We start from the raw sequence: 16,129 nt of genomic DNA on the forward strand, positions 1-16,129 counted from the left end.
ATGCCCACAGCCACAGGTGACTCTGTAAATTACATATTCAGAATTACAAGTGGCGAGTGATTCAAGGTGTATTGTTTTTTGTCCACTGTACATTTAAAAGGGGCTCTTTCCATAAACTTACAGCAGATGAATTTTCTGCATGGAGTACCTCTGTTGTCATTGGAGAGAAAGTGGATGGTAGGTCAATGGGGTTTTCTTCTGGGTTTTCAGTTGACTGGGGGGCATGATACTTTTTAAATTGGTAGCATGTTGAAAAATGACATCAGGTTTAGGGGGTAGATGAGGTCCCAATATAAGTAGGATGTCCCAATGTTTTGAGAGTATTTTTTTAATTTGGTAGATTTCTCTATTAAACTGTGTGATGAATGATCTTCTTTGGGGTTTGGATTCTTTCTTGTTGTTTTCAACAGGGAGTAATATATCTTCTCTGGTCTTGCTTCGTGCTCTAAAGGTGGCCATGCACACGCAGATTTATCTGCAGATCTGTCTGGTAGGAACAAAAACATGGTTATGGATGAGAGCAAATGACAGTTGACCGTTTGCTTGGAAATGCTGGAAAACTGACAAACTGTCATATATCCATAACCATGTTTTTGTTCTAACCATCTAGATCTGAAGATAAATCTTACTAGTGTATGGGCACCTTTAGTCTGACTTGCTCCACCTTCTTGGGTTCATAACCTTTTTCAATTAATCTTTGCGATAGTCAAGACGATTGAGACAAAAAAAAATCTTCCCGTTTGCTACAATTCCTCCTCAATCGAACAAACTGGGAAGACGGCATACTGTCTTTCCAGTTGGGATCGTGGCAGCTATCATAAGGTATAAAACTGTTACAATCCACCTTTTTGAAGGATAGTGGATACTACTTCTCCTGGATGTCCCGTGAGGACTAGATCAAGGTAGTAAATGCTCACATTTATGGGTAAACTTCAGACTAAAGTTATTGACTTGTAAGTGAAGCATAAATTTCTCTATGTGTAGCTCCTCCCACATGCCCATTAGTAGCGTGGCATACGATGGGGCAAACTTTAGAGGAAAAACTTGGGTACTTGTGTATTTTGGCGGCGCCCGTCGTGGGCATCGTGTGCCTTAACTTTAAGGCACAGGACGCGACGCGATGGACGCGATTTCTCCATAGGCTTCAATGTTAAAATATTTTTAACATTGAACCCGATGGAGAAATCGGGTCCATCGCGTCGCGTCCTGTGCCTTAAAGTTAAGGCACACGACGCGACCGACGCGACCGACACGATTTCTCCATAGGCTTCAATGTTAAAATATTTTTAACATTGAAATACTGTCGGTCGCGTCGGACTTGTGCCATTATAATAGCACAAGATCAAATGTAGTTGATAAAGTCCATCTAACATAGAAAACAATGGGAAATGGGCCAATATGGCCCATTTCTCATTGTATATGGCCCCGTCATGTCCAAATATAAATGCCCCCCATTGTCAGCGGCACCCCAGTATTGACGCCAACCCGAAGCGTGGCGAGCGTAGCGAGCCCGCGAGGGGCGGCGGTACGCGTCCTACGACCTTTTCATACCCCTACTATCCACGTCGGCGTGGAGTTGAGAATAGAATAGTGTGGCGAGCGCAGCGAGCCACCGAGCCCGAAGCGTGGCGAGCGCAGCGAGCCCCGCGAGGGGACGCGGATACCTTCACAGGTATCCGCGTCCCCACGCGGGCTTCACAGGTGTCCGCGGGGCTCGCCACGCTTCGGGCTCGGTGGCTCGCTGCGCTCGCCACACTTTTCTATTCTCAACTCCACGCCGACGTGGATAGTAGGGGTATGAAAAGGTCGGAGGACGCGCACCGCCGCCCCTCGCGGGCTCGCTGCGCTCACCACGCTTCGGGTTGACGTCAATACTGGGGTGCCGCTCACAATGGGGGGACAGTTATATTTGGACATGACGGGGACATATACAATGAAAAATGGGCCATATTGGCCCATTTCCCATTTTATTCCATGTAAAATGGACTTTATCAAGTCCATCTTATCTTGTGCCATTATAATGGCACAAGACCGACGCGACCGACACGATTTCAATGTTAAAATATTTTAACATTGAAGCCTATGGAGAAATCGGGTCCATCGCGTCGGTCGCGTCGTGTGCCATGTTAATGCACACGACGCGACGGACCCGATTTTTCACACACGATGGACGCGATCCTCATCGTGGGCGCCGCCAAAATACACAAGTACCAAAACTTGTTGTTGAACTCAAAATAATTAGGAGTCAGGATAAATTTGATGCTACTAAGGGGGGTATTCAATGTCAGGGGTACGGCTGTCGAGCAGCCGCAGTAAGTCCTGAAAGACAAACGGTCCCTGGAGGAGAAGATCTTTTCTTAGAGGAAGACGCCACGGGTCTTCTACCTGCATGGCCTGAATGTCCCCGGGGTGGAGATCATGACGACTGAGGAAATCCGCCTCCCAGTTGTCGACTCCTGGTATAAAGATGGCCGACAGGGCTTTTACATGGCGTTCCGCCGAGGAGAATATCCTGGAGGTGTCCCTCAAACAGGGCATGCTCCTTGTCGGTTGATGAAGGCAACCGTAGTTGCATTGTCCGACTGGACTTGCACCGCCCTGCCCTGCAGCATAGGCTCCGCCTGTAATAGGGCATAGTGAACAGCCCTCTGTTTGAGGTTGTTTATATGCAGCATGGATTCCATCGGAGACCAACGGCCTTGCAGGCAGACTCCCTGTATCACGGCTCCCCAGCCTCTGAGACTGTCATCCGTGGTAATCAGAAGCCAGTTCTGCATCTGGAAGCAGCGACCCGCCAATAGATTTGGCAAATCTAGCCACCACTGCAGGGAGAGTTTGGTCTGCGCAGAAAGGCAAATCCTCCTGTGCATTTGCCGGGGGGATCCTGACCACTTCGTGAGGATATCCAACTGAAAAGACCTGGAGTGGAACCTGGCATACTGGATGGCTTCGAATGAAGCAACCATCTTGCCCAAGAGCCTCAGGCAGAGGTGCACCGAGACCCAAGGATTTGATAGGACCTCTCTTACCAATTCCTGTAAAGCTGAAGCCTTTTCGGTCGGCAGGAACACCTTCTGCTCCATCGTGTCCAGAGTCATACCCAGGAACACCATTCTCCGGCTCGGGAGCAACGAGGATTTTGGTATATTTAAAATCCACCCGTGGTCCCTCAGCACCTGCATAGTCAGATTTAACGCACTTCTCAGGGCCTCCTCCGATCCTGCCTTGATCAGCAGATCGTCCAGGTAGGGTATGACATTCACCCGCTGGAGCCTGAGAAGGACCATCATTTCTGCCATGAGCTTGGTAAAGACGTGCGGGTCAGTTGACAGCCCGAAGGGTAGCGCCTGAAACTGGTAATGGCTGTTTCTCACCGCAAATCTTAGAAAGACTTGATGGGGAGACCAAATTGGGACGTGCAAATAGGCGTCCTTGACGTCTACAGAGGCCAGAAACTCCCCTTTTTCCAGGGAGGCGATCACCGACCTGAGTGACTCCATTTTGAATTTGAACACCTGCAGAAAGGGGTTCAGCGACTTCAGATTCAAAATGGGCCTTACTGAACCGTCCGGTTTGGGGACAAGAAACAGGTTTGAATAGTAACCCTGACCTTGTTTCTGTATTGGTACAGGTAGGATTACTTTGGACAGGAGGAGCTTGTGAATTGCTCCCTGAAGGAGCAACTGATCCTCCACTGAGGCTGGGAGGGCCGACTTGGAAGTAGCGTCGAGGAGGGGGCCTGGCAAACTCCAGCCTGTAGCCTAGCGAAATAAGACTCCTGGCCCAGGAATCTAGGCACGAGGCGTCACACACCTTGCTGAAGTGCGACAGTCGGGCACCCACCTCGAGTCTCGTGGTGGGTGCACCCCGTCATGCTGCCGGCTTGGAAGCGGCAGGGGCGGTGGAACGGTCCTGATGATCTGAGGGGTTTGGCTTCCTGAATTTCCCTCTAGTGCCTCGGTTAGCATTAGAGGCGCCTCTGGCCTTAGGGCGGAACTTGGACCCACGAAAGGACTGCTGGGAGGGACCAGTGAAAGGGCACTTTGCTGGAGTGGGTGCTGATGGGAGGAAAGTGGATTTCCCTGCAGTAGCCTTAGAAATCCAGTCGTCCAGCTCACTACCAAAGAGCCTTTCCCCTGTGAAAGGTATGCTTTCCACACTCTTCTTGGAATCCACATCAGCCACCCACTGGCGCAACCACAGAGCCCATCTAGCCGACACGGCCATAGCAGAATTCCACGCGTTTATAGCACCCAATTCCTTTTGTGCCTCACAAAGCACCCGTGTCGTGTCCTGAATGTGACGCAGGTTTTCACCTATCTGAGCCACGGACATGTCCCCCAACAAACCCTCTTGGATCTGCGTGGACCAAGTATAAATGGCCTTAGCCATCCAGCAACTGGCCAATACCGGGCGTTGTGAATCCCCACTGGCCGTGAACATAGACTTAAGCGTTGCTTCAAGTCTCCTACATGCACCATCCTTGAGTGTAGACACCCCAGGAACTGGTAACAGCACCTTCTTTGAAAGGCGGGAAACAGAGGAATCCACCGCTGGCGGGTCCTCCTACTTCTTCCTACCAACAGGATAAAAGGGCATTTGTGAACCTCTTTGAAAGCTGGAACCTCTTTTCAGGGTTCTGCATTTGTGAACCTCTTTGAAAGCTGGAACCTCTTTTCAGGGTTCTGCCAAGCACCTTTAAAAGCACTTTCTAATTCAGCCTGTTCTGGAAAATACACTGGCTGTTTTCTCTGGGTCATGAAAAAGGAATCTCCCTCAGAGGGTTCCTCCATAGGAAGCTCTAACACTTCCCTAATGGCCTTAAAGCCTCAGAACCATGAACTAAAGACTGCTCTTGAACAGTATCCTGTTCATTTGCCCCCTCTCCCACTTCAAGGATGTCATCATCATCAGAGACAGGGGCCATTGCAGTAGCAGGCCGCTTTGGAGGCTGAGCAGGGGGAGGGGTGAGAATATCAACCCTGGCAGACAACATGGCTAATTCCCTTTGCACCCTTTGCGTCTGCTGTGTATTTGCAGAGAGCTGGGAAGCAACAGAGTCCATCAGCGTTTTTATGCTGCTGGCCCAGGCAGGCTCTTGACTATCAGCCTGTGACCCATCCACAAGTTGTGGGGGCACCCCACTGACCTGAGTGGTTACACCACTGGGCTGTGGCAGCATACACGGCTCACAGGTAACCTGTGACTGTGAAGCTGGAATAAACTTTGTAATGGCGACCTCTGGATGCGTGAAGAAGCAGGAAGCAGAGACAGGCCGCGCCCAGCAGAGCCTGGTCCCGCTCTGAGCGAAGCCCCGCCCCTTTACACGGAGCTGGCGCTTCCAGTATATTTAAACTGGCATAAGAAGCGCTTTTCACAAAAAATGCTTAAAAAACGCCCTGGGCATCCCTGGTGGTCCAGCGGCCTCACCCTATGCCAGTGTGATGGAGGGGGGGGGGGTGTCGCGTGGTCCCTGCAAGAGGTCCGCCGCCATCTTGCCGCACGGAACGGTTTGGGGTCTCCCCTTGTGGGACCCCCAACCTGTACTCACCACAGACGTCTTCGGACCAGTCGGGGGTGTGCAGCAGCTGGGGGGGCCTGCTCGCTACAGCACAATGCTGTGCGGTGACAGGCCCCACTCAGGACAGATTATCCTGCAGCAGGGTCAGCTCTGCACCTTAAGAGGTCGGGGACTGACCCTACCCCTGACACTCTTGAACTAGGACAGCTGCCTGGTCAAACCAGCACCCCAAAATAATAAACTAAATAAAATTTAAAGAAAAAGTCTGGAGCATCCAGAAAGCACTGCCTCTCCTGAGGCACATTTTTCTAAACTAACTAGTGGAGGGAGATAGAGGGGAGGAGCCAGTGCACCCACACTGAAAGCTTTAATGTGCCTGTCTCTCCTGCGGAGGATCTCTATCCCCATAGTATACAACCCAGTACCCCATTGGACGGTAGAGAAAAAAGAAAAATACTACTACGTTGCACACAAATATAGTTACATAGTAGCAACGGTCAAATAAAGGCTTGAGTCCAGCGAGTTCAACCTTGGTTAGCGTGTATGATCTATTAGCTTCATCCCTTATTATATGTAGTGTATTCTGATATATTTAAAGACAGATTAGGATTGACAGACCTGGATGTTTTTCCAACCTTATTTTAAATTTATTTTTTGTGTCTGCCGACACCACCTCTCCGAGAGTTCCACTATTGAACTACCCTGACCGTAAAATAATGTTTCCTTCTAAGGCAGGGGTGGGGATCCTCAGACCCGGGGGCTGAGTGGCCCTCCCACCCGCCTGGCAGCTTTGCCGGGAGTCAAGTACAGGGGAATTCTCGCAGGAGGTTGGTAGTTCTTGCGAGATTCCTCTTAATCAACAGCAGCCGGAGATGGTCAGTCCTATTCAGCGGCAGCCGCCGGAGCGTGGGACAGCTGCAGCAAGACAATTTGTAAGAGAAATTTTTATATATGGCCCCCGAAGGCTTTTTTCCCCCATACAAATGGCCCTTGGCACAAAAAAGGTTCCCCAACCCTGTTCTAAGGGAACAAAATCTTCTTTCCTCTAATCTAAACTCATGCCCACGTGTCCTTCCTTAGAGTAAAAAGGGCACCTGACAGTTCCTTATATTGGCCCTTGATATATTTGTACATGTTTAGCATGTCTCCGCTTAAAACGTCTCTTCTCTAGCATAATTTATTATATTAAATTCTCCATTCCCTTTATTAGCTTTGTTGCTCTTCTTTGGACTTTTTCCAGTTCTACGATGTCCTATTTATAGTACTGGGCCCAGAATTGTACTCTGTATTGTTTTTTTAATTATTTTAATTCAATAATTTTTATTAATTTTTCAAATAAGAAAAACATAACACCAACCATGTAGACACAACGTCGCAGAGGTGGTAGGCATACGTTTAACAACATAGTACAGCATGAACAGTGAAAAGATCACAAGACAAGTATCTTTAACGCAATAAAGACAGTACTTCCTGCATGTGTCTTGATAGCGAAACTAACCCTCCATTCGGGCAGATGTCCAGTAAGGAAAAACAGGAAGAAATACAGTTACATCATAATATATAGCAGGGTTCATTCATTCTTCGCAAATTGCAAACAGAGCATCCACCTATCTAGTCAGACTGTCATATGAAGGCAGTATATTGGCAATGACGTATCTATCACAAAACAAAAGTAAAAAAAAAAACCTAGAAAGCAAACCTCCCCTTAACCCCCCCCTCCCTGTATGGCCTAACCCCAACCCAGTTATACTTGGATCCCATAAATTTGCCAAGTCGAATCAGCATTGGCTCTCCCACCAGAAGTATGTATAGAAGAACTACCACAGATATTATAAACAGAAACGTAGAACTTAGCAGGATATAGCAGAATGAGCACAATTGGAAAGGCCCTTCCTATTAGATAAATTTAAGAGTTTTAATCTGGCAATTTGTCAATGTTTGGGTATAGGATAAATAGAATACAGCTCTAAACCCTATACCAGGGCTGGGCAACACCGGCCCTCCAGATGTTGATGAACTACACATCCCAGCATGCCTTGCATCAGTTTCAGCATGGCCACATAGCAAAACTAATGCAAAGCATCCTGGGATGTGTAGTTCATTAACATCTGGAGGGCCGGTGTTGCCCAGCCCTGCCCTATACAGTCCAGGATATACAGCAAAGAACCCAGCGGATCTGGATATTGAAGGTATAAGAGCGTCCTGTGGAGACCAGGAAAATAGTATAGTGAGCAGTGGGGCCATCCCACTGTTTCACTGTGAAGCGGCAACAAGCCAGCAATTCGGGCAGAGTCTTGAAAAATAGCCAGTGTCCCATGCGTATAGGCTTGATAGGAGTTGCAGAATTATTGGATGCCACAAGATCATTGGATGCCACAAGATCAGCTAACCGCATGATTCCCGAAGAGATATTAAAATCATGGTTGTAATGACTGGACTCAACGTCTGCAATCTCTTCAACTCTCTGTATAGGAGTTATAGGAGTAGTAGATAGGGTTGATAGTAGTTAAGTGGTGGTCATGGTATAGCCAGTGAACAGAACAATACTGCGTCACACTATGGAAACTGTGACCATTCAACATCAAAGTAGTTGGCAGTACCTTCTTGGTAGCAGGAACCTGAAAGTATAGATAGCAACATCAGAAGTAGAGAGCCCAGTTGTGCAGTTGGAAGTCCGTATGTGGAACGCTATAGCAAGTGCTTCATTCACAGCATATGGAGTTATGCAGCAAGGAGGCCCCAAGATGGCCGCAGGATGCCCCAGACTACCGAACACAGCGGCAAGACCGGATAGTAGCTGGAGGTGGTGATGTCCACACACGCTGTCATGCATGCAGGAGACAGCAGCAGCCCCGCTCGGCATCCGAGAAAAATCCCAGCCGCCGGGCACAGCCACCAACAGCAAAGCAGTGCAGCACTGTACACTCTGCCGGCAGGCCCTAACGGAGAGAGCGCCAGGCCTGCGGGCGCAGGACAGCCGGAAAGGAATATTACCGGGAAACTGCCAAGGTATAGGAGACAATCCGCTAGCGTAGGGTGCCCGGATCAAGGAAGATTATAGCCTGCAACGAGGGATATATAGGATGTTGGGCGGGAGAGCCAGCAAAACACGTCCTTCTCCTTATGGGTTGGGATCATTTGGTCTACAGCATGATGGTCGACAGTCATTAGGCCGACACCATTATGTTGACAAGGGAAAAGGTCGACATGTTTCTAGGTCGAAAGGTCATTAGTTTGACAGGTCGTTAGTTCGACAATGTCTAGGTCGACATGGGGTTTTTCATGTTGTTTTAACTGAATGTCAACACAGTCGACATGGACACAGTTTCAAGTGCACCGCATCCGCTCGCGATGCGTCGGGCACGGTGCCTCGCTTCCCTCGGCACACTATTTTATTCTCCCACCACACCCTAGTGGATGGTAGGGCATGAAATACCACATGTCGGCTCAAAAAACAGTGAAAAACCCCATGTTGACCTTTTGACTGTCGACCTAAACATTGTCGATCTAATGACCTGTCGACCTAACAACCTTTCGACCTTTCCCAATGTCGACCATCATGCTGTAGACCAAATGACCGTATCCCCTCCTTAGTCTGTCAGGCCACGCCCCCCATACTCCACATTCTAGATGCAGTCTAAACCAGTGGTTCTCAACCTCGATCCTCAAGGACCCCAACAGTGCACGTTTACCAGGTCACCGGGCAGGTAAACAAGTGCCCTCATTAGTCACTGACATTTTAAAAGATCACTGTGTTTGGAGACCTGGAAAACGTGCACTGTTGGGGGTCCTTGAGGACTGGGGTAGAGAAAGCTAAAGCTTTGTACAGTGGCATAATTACATTTGAGTCCCTAGTCTCCATACCCCTTCTTATACAGACTAGTATCATGTTGGCCTTATTTGTTGCTACATGACACTGAGCACTACACCCCAGTTTGTCGTCAATTTGGACTTCTAGATCCTTTTCCAGTTCTGATTTACCCAATTGCTACCCACTTGGGTTATAACCAGCACATTGGTTATGTCTCCCAAGATGCATAACCTTGCAAATATCCCCACTGAACCTCATTTTCCACTCATCTAGTTTATAAAGATTGATCTGAAGCGTGGAGACATCCTCGATTGTTCTAATTGCTCTGCTTAGTTTTGTGTCATCAGCAAAGATGGAAACTTTGCTGAGTATACCCACCCCAATATTGTTAATATTAAATTATAGGGCCCCTAGCACTGATCCCTGTGGCACTCCACTTAGTACTGGTATCATACTTAATACTACACCGTTAAAAGCTGTTCACGGTTCATTATTCTGCAGCCAGTTTCCTACCCATCTACAAATTTTTACCCCAGTCCTCCCTTGTATTTATTAACCTTTTATGTGGAACTGTATCAAAAGCCTTAGCAAAACCTACTATAAAAACAAAAAGCTCACCTAAAACACATTAGAAAATGTGACAAACGCACACAAAATAACACTTTAAGATTTAAACATAATTGCAAAGATTACATCTATATGCCCTTGGCCCTTCACAAATGCATCAGTTTTACATTAACAAGCAAAAGTAATAAGTCATTATGTAGACACATTCTTCTTGTCCAAAAAAATAAAAATAAAATAAAAAGTCAATTTGACATTAAGAGGGGTATTTATCAAAGTCTAGAGAGAGAAAGTATAAGACAATCAGCTTCTCTCTAGAACCCCGTACACATGGGGCAATTTCAGCTGAAATAGCTGAGAGGACTATATCCCCATGCATACAGAGTGACAGTAGCTGCGACCAGTGGCTTCCACTGAGAGGGTCTCGTATTCATCAGTGATCATTGCTGGTCGGAACCCTCCTGGGCGGCAGGACCGCCTGACATACATCCTACGCAGAAGGGGCGCATGCAATGTACCACATGCGATCCGTGCTCCCTGCTGTCAGGAAAGGGTCTGAAATGGAGATCATACATGCATAACGTATGATCTCCAGGTCACCGGACTTCAAACATGCTATTTGGGCCGATTTTACATGATTTCACTTGATCCGGCGGATCTGGCAGAGAAATTGGGTAAAATCAGCCCAAATAGCATGTGTTTGACCAAATCACATGGTGTATGGGGGCCTTAACACTTTACAGGCTTTGGGGCAGATGTATTAAGCCTTAACAAGAGATAAATGCAAGGGTGCTTAAGAGAGATAAACATCCACCCAATCAGCTCCTTACTGACTTTTTTCAAACACAACCTTTAACATGGCAGTTAGCAGGTGATTGGCTGGACGTTTATCTCTCTTTATCACCCTTGCATTAATCTCTTGGTAAGGCTTAATACAATTGCCCCAATGTTTGAAAAATTATAGAAGCCAATTGGTTGGTACTTTGTATTTCACAATCATTTTCTCTCTTCAAGCTTTGCTAACACCCTATAGAAGTTTAGTGCAGTCACATGATTTTAATGTCCTTCAGACCTAACAGAAAACACTCCCTTGCTCTCCCATTGCATGGCTAACAATAGCAAAGAAACCTTCATTCTACAAATGCTTATTATTTTAATGTAAAATAATACTCTTAATTGAAGAAAATAAAAACTACTGTCCTTTAAAACATTACCCATTCTTTCATTCCTCTATAAACAATGAGAGTACAGGTAATAGCCTCATTTGCTTCTAGAGATATCACTTTTATTGTGCTGATCTTAAAATCCCTTTAAGTGTAATGCGATATCATTTAGTCAATACAACAAAGAGGGATGTCTGCTAGGTTTAAATAGATCTACACAAGGGATAATCTTCTATAGAAACAGTATATGGATTTACACAAACATTTTTTTACCCTGCTTATTGTGTACAGCGACAAGCTCAACTACACAAATATCTTATTTTAGCCGATACCAAAGTAAGCTGATTTTAACAGGAAAAATAGCTTGACAACTTGAACAGATGTCTTGCATTTCAAGAGAGACAGAGAGAAAGATTATTAAGTGTGCCCATCATTAATGCTGCACCTGCTCTCTTAGCCAAAGGACATATCAGTACAAAGGCCTGAACTGCTGTGGAAATCCAAGGGCAGTGATCCTTGGACAAAGGCTCATTGGACTAACGCATCCTTGTGACCTGCACTTGCAGAATGAGCTGGGTTATTGGGTGTGGAAAGGCAAATGTTAGTTATATGATGTAACAGCAATACATTCAGTAACTGATCTGTACAGCATACCCAGATGTAGTAAAAAGTGGTTTAAAGTGAGGCCTTCCCAATTATGTATAATTTTAATATTTCATACAAAAATTGGACCACAGCGACAATCCAGTTGCCCATTTTATCTACGGATTATATTGAATACTTAAAACTGTAAATATATATATTCTTACAATGTCACCCACATACGATTAGTCCTTCTATCCACATATCCCTAATAACAGCACAGCAATGTCTCTGTATATCAGGTCTTATTTCCATAAGATCCTGTGTGTAAATATATACATTTTCTCTGTCACTCTGGACTGCAAACCCCATGGGGACCAGGACTAATTCCCACTCTGTGCCCAAGTTACATCACATTTGCCCCTGGGCATGCTGCCAAGAGAATAAAGAGGGTAGGGAGGATCTCTGGAGGCACTCAATGTACCCAGTGGATCCATAGATTTTAAAAACCACACACACACTAGAAATGAGTATATATATATATATATATATATATATATATATATATATATATATATATATATATATATATATACACACACACACACACACAAACAACTATATGTGATTTGGACAGAGCTGTGCTAGCCATGAGACCGAAGCAATAATGCATTTGCGATAGATAGATAGATAGATAGATAGATAGATAGATAGATAGATAGATAGAATGCATAGCCGAGGAGGGGCAGCGATTATTACCTCCAGATCTGAGTCCCCGGCTTCTGCAACCCCGATTTCACTCGGGAGCTCGGCCAAGTCGGTGACCCGAATCAGTCCATCATGCAGAAAGATGGTCTCTTCCTTCACCGACAACCATTGAGCCGAATCTCCAGCCGTCCCCGAGCCCATGTCTTCCTCCCCAGCCCCCGGGGCCGCTCCCTCATCCCCTGTCTCTCACTGACACCCGGTGACCCGCAGCATCACAGGCAGACATACACCCAGGGTGGGGCGGCCGCTGCTTATCAGCTCTCCACTTGCCCACCCGATTGCAGTAGTGAACTGTCACCGAACCCGCGGGTGGGGCGGGTACAGCTCTCCCAGAGGCCCCCGGGTGATACAGAGACCGGTGTTCAGGACCTGAGCTGCAGCACAACTGTCAGCGAGACGCCATGTTGGCTGAGGAGGCGCTCCCGGCGTGCACCGCGCCGCACAGCCCTGGCTGCTGCTGTACAGACAGAATGAGAGAGCAGAGCAGCAGATTCAGATTGCTCTTTGGGGTCTCTTACTGGTAGTGTGTGACTGTGACAGCAGCTGTCCTGTGTATGCAGGGGGCTATCAAGTGCACACACTGATGATGTGTATAGCTAAGCTATATTATATATCTCCTCAGTGTTAATTGAAGCTGGAAGCCATATTAGATTGCATAGGGTTAATGTTAAAAAGCATTTTTCTGGTGTTTCTGTGTGAAAGCGTCATGTTATGTGTATTGTTCCTTGGTATCTCATATGCTTTCCCTCTTGTGATGCAAAAATAGGTACTTTTGTTATATCTGGGTGCCAGATTTTTTCATCGTATAGACCCTATTTTTAATTGTATAGTCACCCATGGGTGATTTCATACCCCCACTATCCAGCTACGCATGGAGTTGATATTATATAGTGTGGCGAGCCACCGAGCCCGAAGTGTGGCGAGCCACGCAGAATACATGTAAAGTAATCCGCGGCCGCTTGCCACGCTTCGGGCTCGGTGGCTCGCTCACACTATATAAAATCAACTCCATGCGTAGTTGGATAGTGGGGGTATGAAATCACCCATGGTTGACTATACAATTAAAAATCGGGTCTTTACAATGAAAAATCGCATCGCATGCCTTAAGTGGCATGCAATGAAAAAATTGGGCGCCCAAATATTACATAAGTACCCAAAAATATTTTAGTAAATGAACAAAAATGTTACCTTCTCTTGCAAAACATATTTTTTTTGTTATTACATAAAGTAACATGCAGGCATGGATACAAATTATGGCAATGACTGCAGTGTGCAATAGCGCTGGAAAAACAACAGCACTGTGATTTCTTAGGTGTGCTCAAACTCGGGGCTACAGTAGATTGTTGGTGTGGCTGGAGACCCTACCCACATGGCCAACATGGCGGCTGTACCCCTCTTGCTTCTGCACCATTTTTGGATGGACTAATCAGTGCTGAAGCACCAGTTATTAGAAGGCCATTCAGGTTGATACTCACTGTTGCGATTTCGCAACGGTGAGCGATGGTGATGGCCTGCTTATGCGCAGACCATCTGCGAGAACGGATGCGATGACTTGCATAGTTGCCGGGCCAGTTCACATGAAGCAGTACGAGCGAGGGTAGTGGGGCAGCGGACACGGGTCGCACCCATGGGAACATCCAGCGTTTCATGGGCATCTCCATGAAAACGCTGGGCATTCCCACAGTAGTTAGGTCGTGACGCAGCTGCGAGGGGCGGCCTGTGACATCACTGGATGTCATCTGCTCGCCCTCTTGCCATAACTGGGTGCCGGTTGCAGTGACAGCTCCTTCCTGCAACCGATTTTTTTTTTTTTTCTCTTAGCGCTTTTTACCATTCCCCAAATATTCTATCATAAAGAAGCTGCTTAAACCACATAGCGCAGTAGCGCAGTAACCACCCAAACAAAAACCATAACTGGGTGCAGCTAATCTAAATCACCAGAGAGTGACTTAGATTTGCGAGCACTGCAGAATTCCTTCGATGGTCCGCAACCATCGAAGGATATCTGCCCCGCATGCAAGCTGCGAATGGATGTTTATGCAAAACATGCATTCACATGGGCAGACGTTCGTGCGGGCAGCGTTTAGTTGACTTGCAACAGCTTTGCGAGTCAAGTCAACCAGAATGACCTCCTAAGTGTAATAGCCAAGGGCAAGGAGCAGGGCTGTATTTTTTATTTATTTACAGTTTCTTATATAGCGCAGACGATTCCTTTACTCTTTACAATTGTAGACAGCGCTAAAACAAACTGGGTAACAACAGACAGACTTGGAGGTAGGAGGGACCTGCTGCAAGCTTACAATCTATAGGGACATAGGAGAGAAACACAAGGACAGGTACCAGTAATAGCATAACAGTCCCACCAAGCTGCAAGTCTACCCTCCCAATGCCCACTGTACCTCTTTCTGGGGGCTATGTACCATGCAAGTGTAGCAGGTGCTACCTTACCTTTTCATAATTCCAACTTATGCAAAATACAACCATGGTTTGCTCGACACCCCAGTATACCGGAAATATACCTGTAAGAGAAACTGCACAACAAGTTTAAGGGTGTTCCAATCATGATGGTAAAATATGCCTTGCCCCCAAGAAGAGGTTCCAACCTCCCAATGCCCACTGGACCTCCTATTGATGGCAGGGCTATGTACCATGCAAATGTAGCAGGTCCTACCTTACCTTTTCCTGGTTCCAACGTATGCAAAATTCAACCACGGCTCGCTCGACCCCCAGTTAACCGGAAACATACCTATAAGAGAAACTGCACAACCAGTTTACGAGTGTTCCAATCATGATGGAAAAATGTTTCCTGCCCCCAAGAAGAGTTTCCACCTTTCCAATGCCCATTGGACCTCTTTATGAGGACAGGGCTATGTACCATGCAAGTGTAGCAGGTGCTACCTTACCTTTTTCTGGTTCCAACTCATGCACAATACAACCACGGCTCGAATGACCCCAGTAAACCAGAAATATACCTGTAATAGAAACTGCACAACATATTTAAGGGTGTTCCAATCATGATGGGAAAATATGCCCTGCCCCCAAGAAGAGGTTCCACCCTCCCGATGCCCAATGAACCTCTTTTTGGGGGCAGGGCTATGTATCATGCAAGTTAAGCGGGTGCTACCTTACCTTTTCCTGGTTCCAACTTATGCAAAATACAACCACGGCTCGCTCGACACCCCAGTAAACCGGAAACATACCTATAAGAGAAACTGTACAAAAGGTTAAAGGGTGTTCCAATCATGATGGAATAATATGTCCTGCCCACAAGAAGAGGCTCCACCCTCCCAATGCCCACTGTACCTCTTTCTGTGGGCAGGGCTATGTACCATGCAAGTGTAGCAGGTGTTACCTTACCTTTTCCTGGTGCTAACTCATTCACAAAACAACCACGGCTCGCTCGACCCCGAGTAAACCGGAAACATACCTGTAAGAGAAACTGCACAACAGGTTTAAGCATGTTCCAGTCATGATTGGAAAATATGCCCTGCCCCCAATAAGAGGTTCCACCCTCCCAATGCCCAATGGACCTCTTTTTTGGGTCAGGGCTATGTAGAATGCAAGTGTAGCAGGTGCTACCTTACCTTTTTCTGGTGCTAACTCATGCACAACACAACCATGGCTCGCTCGACCCCCAGTAAACTGGAAACATACCTGCAAGAGAAGCTGCACAAAATGTTAAAGGGTGTTCCAGTCACGATGCAAAAAATGCCCTGCCCC

General features: G+C 46.8%; 1 protein-coding gene across 6 annotated transcripts in view; it reads right to left on the reverse strand.

Annotated features, from left to right (window-relative positions):
* The window catches only part of HECTD4 (HECT domain E3 ubiquitin protein ligase 4), a 203,551-nt gene extending 190,715 nt beyond the window's left edge, over positions 1 to 12,836 (reverse strand). For all 6 annotated transcript variants that reach the window (XM_083151437.1, XM_083151436.1, XM_083151433.1 and 3 more), the window contains exon 1: positions 12,401 to 12,836. In XM_083151437.1, coding sequence (XP_083007563.1) covers positions 12,401 to 12,550 — 150 coding nt within the window. In that variant the 5' untranslated portion in view covers positions 12,551 to 12,836. The remainder of the gene's footprint in view (positions 1 to 12,400) is intronic.
* Between the last annotated feature and the right edge of the window lie 3,293 nt (positions 12,837 to 16,129).

The sequence above is a fragment of the Crinia signifera genome, chromosome 1, assembly GCF_055691185.1.
Source record: "Crinia signifera chromosome 1, ASM5569118v1, whole genome shotgun sequence".
Lineage (NCBI taxonomy): Eukaryota > Metazoa > Chordata > Amphibia > Anura > Myobatrachidae > Crinia > Crinia signifera.